The 4,137-nt window shown below is 59.2% G+C and overlaps 1 protein-coding gene across 1 annotated transcript; it reads right to left on the bottom strand.

Annotated features, from left to right (window-relative positions):
• Positions 1-1,176: 1,176 nt before the first annotated feature.
• On the bottom strand, positions 1,177-3,785 carry MECR (mitochondrial trans-2-enoyl-CoA reductase; the record flags this gene model as incomplete). The annotated part of the gene is made up of 7 exons (XM_008938975.1): positions 1,177-1,340; positions 1,657-1,729; positions 2,156-2,216; positions 2,664-2,737; positions 3,085-3,187; positions 3,447-3,549; positions 3,642-3,785. Coding segments are annotated over 7 exons (722 nt in total), but the record flags the coding sequence as incomplete, so codon positions are not given.
• Between the last annotated feature and the right edge of the window lie 352 nt (positions 3,786-4,137).

Raw genomic sequence — 4,137 nt, 5'->3', positions numbered from 1 at the left:
AGGGTGGCCACTAACTCCTCTCCTTTGTTCAGCTCAGCCCCACTGGCCCCCGGGACCCAGCTCCTGCCCCACATCCCCCCTACCTCCTGCCCCAAGCAGCCCCTTCCCACCACCCAGCACACTCCCCACAGGATTTAGGATGGGGAAAGGGCCACGTGGGAACGGAGTCCACCACATTGAGTGTGCCCACCCAGGCAGCCCCTGCCCACCCTCACAGTCCTGGCTGAGCACAGAAACATTTATTGGCAGCATTTTGAAAAAATAGATGTATATTAGGCATTGATTTCCAACAGGTTCTCATCACAATCAGTAGTAGCCGTGGGAACAGCAGCAAAACTGAGTTCAAGTATTGGAATTGTCTTACAGCCCCCACAGATGCAGCAGCACTGGCTGGGACGTGGTATCTGGGAATTTCTGGGGGTTTATTTCTTCCTTTTGAGCTCATTTTTTGGATGAAGTGATGCCAAGGGCTGGAAAAAAACCTTTTGTGCCCTTGTTCCCCCAGCCTGCACGGCGTCCCCTGCTCTTATTGCACCAGCAGTGCATGGGCTGGGCAGGGAAAATTGAAAAAGGTATATTTAAAAATGAAAAAAAGAGATTAAAACCCTTTTTTTTTGCCTTTATAATTCAATGCCCCCAGCCTGGGGCACTTGGCTGCTGAATTTGAAATGGGGGACACAGGGTGCAGCAGTGCAGGGGGGGCCGAGTCAGCTGCGAGAAGGGCAGTGACCAGCCCTGTGCTACCCTGTAAAACCACCCAAAAGCAGCCCAAAAATCACCCTGAGGGACAGGCAAAGAGCAGAAAACCACCAAGAGCTGCTAAGCCAGGCTGGGGGTGGTGGTGCAGCACCCCCAGCTCCAAAAACACACGTGAGGAGCAACAGATGCTCTCCTGCCAGCCTGAGCCGAGCCAGCCGCCGTGCCCAGGCTCCCTGAGCTGCTCCCTGAGCTTCCCCCTGGCTCAGCTGAGACCTGCAGCCTCCCCCCAGAGGCAATCCCACACGCTGCCACCCCTGCAAAGCTGCAGAGGCTTTCCAAAATTTCAGCAGGCAACCAAAAGTTTAAAAAAACAAAAGAAGAATGAATGGCTGTGGAGGGGTTCCCCCCCTCCCCCAGCATCTCATCTGTGGACGGGGCAGCACCAGGCTCAGCCCGCTGGTGCCCACGAGCTGTGGGTCAGAGGAGCAGGATCTGCTTGGAGGACGTGAAGGGCTTCATGGCCACCTCCAGTGCTGCCCTGTAGTCCTGCAGTGGGACCTCTGTGTAGGCTGGTGCAGTGAGCTGTCCCCTGCGGATCAGCTGGAACAAGGTGTCCATCATGGTGGCCACGCTCTCCGGGTCTGCAAGGGGAGCAGGGAGCTCTCACCATCCCACATCTCACACCAGAACCATCGACCAGCCCCGAGCAGACCCCCAGAGAAGGTCCCAGGGATGCCAGGGTGTGACGTGCACCCAGCTCAGGCAGGTGGGATGGGGCAAGAGCCTCCAGCATGGTGGCACGTCACGGTCCCTGCCCGAGCCACACTGCCCAGTGCCTTTCAGCACCCTGAGGGCCACCAGCACTCCTGCCCCAAGGAAGGACAAAGAGGGTGGCACCAGCATGAAGGTCTGGCACCCGTTCTGTGCCAACCTGCCACGCCAGTGCCACCAGCTCACCCTGGGCATGGTCCTTCCTCCACTGAGTCACCCAGAAGCCGCGGAGCCGCAGGTCCCGGAAGATGAAGGCGCTCTGTGGAGAGAGGACCCAGCACCCAGCTGAGGCCTGGCTGTGCCCTCCCACTGTGACAGCAGGGAGGGTGGCACTGAGCTCCTCACCCCCTCCCCAGGGCTCTCATCTGTGAGCCAGGGCACTGAGCCATGGGGAGATGTGGCTCCGAGGCTGGACTCAGGGTGGGGTTGATGCTCCTCCCCACTGGGATTTCACAGCAGCCCAAATCCCCCCAGAATGAAGGCAGGAGACCTGCACTGTGGTGTGAAGCAGTTTGTCCCATAATGGACCCCACCAGTTAAATAAAAGGGTTGGAGGCTCCCAGTTTGCAGGCAGGGCAGAGCTGAGCTCCTGTGGTGCTGAGTGGGAGCCAAGGGCACAGGGACATCTGCAGTGGAGCACATGGGATGTGCCCTGAGGGAAACCAGGAGCGTCTCCAGTACTCACCACAGGCACCATCACAGGCTGCTTTGCCATCCCCCCATAGGTGACCATGGTCCCCTTGGGCCTGGGAGAGGAAGAAGTGGTCCCTCAGGTGGTCCCCAATGTGCAGCTCTGGCCTTGCAACCCCTCCCTGTGCTGTCCCCAACCCCAGCACCGTGCCAATGGGGCCGGACTCACACCAAGGGCTCCCCCAGTTACCCCCCAGACCCCACTTCCCAGAGCTCCCCTCTTGCTCCCATCCTGAATCTGCAGCTCAGCACACCACTTGTACCTGGCCAGGCCCTGGTGGACCTTCATAACTGGGCCTCAGCTGCCTCCAGCCCCTGGCAGCATTTGAGACACACGGGGATGACGAGTCAACTTGAAGACACTGCTGTTTCCTAAAACTACTCCCCCTCCACTCATCCCCTCTCTCCACGTTCCTGGTGACCAACAGCAGCTCCCAACAGCTCTGGCACTGCGGGGGCTCTGCAGCAGGACCCCTGCCCGAGCCACCCCCAGCCCCACTCACTGCAGGTGCCTCAGCATCTCCGTGGTGCTCTTGCCTCCGACGCAGTTCAGGGCGAGCCGAGGCTTCGGGATGCTCTGCAAGAGTTTGTTAAGAAGATTCCCAAATTTAGAGCTCCTTTTGAGGATGGCACCATAGATCTTGAGGGAGCTTTAACCTCAACATTTACCCACGGGAAGTTATAGAGCTAAAAATCTATGATCTGTCTCTTGCAGTAGCAGCAAAGCCCCTCAACTGCTGGGGCTAAATCCTGATCCAGAGAGATTTGTGCTTCCCACCACCCCTGCACCCCTCCCTACAGCAGTGGACTGCAGGGACAGCTCTGGACAGGCTCTCCAGTGGGGTTGGGTGTCTCAAATATATCCTGAGGTATCAAAGATTGAGGTACCTTAAATATATCCTGAGGTATCTAAGATTGAGGTACCTTAAAGATCTCTTTCATCTCTGGCTTTCTCAGCATCTCCTCTGTGATGACGTGGTCTGCACCCAGAGCCATCAGCCTCTCCACCAGCTTTGGGAGATCAGGCCTGGGGGAGGTAAAAACCAAAAAAGGCCTCAATTGAACCAGAAAGTAGAACATCACCTTATCCTCTCTCCTGTTCAGAAGTAGCTTGGGGACAACAAGCAGAGCAGAGGCTGGAGAAGCAAACAGGAGAAAAATCTGGCTTGGATGGGCAGGACGATCCCTCCAACTCCCAGACCCGGAAGACATTCTGCCAACCTCCACCCCAAGCCGTGGGCAGCTCCTACCTGCCAGGAGCCCTTCCCATCTCCCCAGGGACCCACCTGTCCCTCACCACGTTGATGGTCTTGACGCCGGAGGCCCTGGCGATCTGGATGACGGCCTGGCCCACGCCGCTGTTGGCAGCGTTCTGGATGACAGAGTCACCTGCAGAAGACACCCGCATTGTCACCGCAGGGGGGGTGGGGAAACGCCCCCAGATGGTGGGGGGTGTCCCCCTCCCCTCCCCGGGGCCCTACCCGGCGCCAGGGTCTCGAAGTCGGCCAGCAGGCGGAGCGCCGTGCAGGGGTTGACGCTGAGGGTGGCGGCGCAGGGCAGCGGGATGTCCGCGGGCACCTTCAGCAGCGCCTGCTCGGGGAACACGCCCTCTGTCCTCCACGTCCCTGGCACCCGGCAGCAGCGTGGGCAGGAGCCGTGCAAGGGGGGGGGTTAGGGGGAAGAGGCCTTCAAGATCATGGAGTTCAACTGTTCCCCCAGCCCTGCCAGGTCCCCACTGCCCCGTGTCCCTCACCCCACATCTCCACGGCTTGGAAACCCCTCCAGGGGTGGGGACTCCACCACTGCCCTGGGCAGCCTGGCACAGCCCTGGGAAACCCTCCAGGGGAAAAAATTGTTCCTCAGGGACAACCTCAACCTCCCCTGGGGCAACTTGAGGCCATTTCCTCTTGTCCTGTCCCTTGTTCCTTGGGAGCAGAGCCCGACCCCCCCCTGGCTCCAGGCTCCTGTCAGGAGCTG

Source organism: Merops nubicus, unplaced genomic scaffold (genome assembly GCF_000691845.1).
Source record: "Merops nubicus isolate BGI_N331 unplaced genomic scaffold, ASM69184v1 scaffold43954, whole genome shotgun sequence".
Taxonomy (NCBI): Eukaryota; Metazoa; Chordata; class Aves; order Coraciiformes; family Meropidae; genus Merops; species Merops nubicus.
This window is presented reverse-complemented; position numbering and strand designations above follow the sequence as displayed.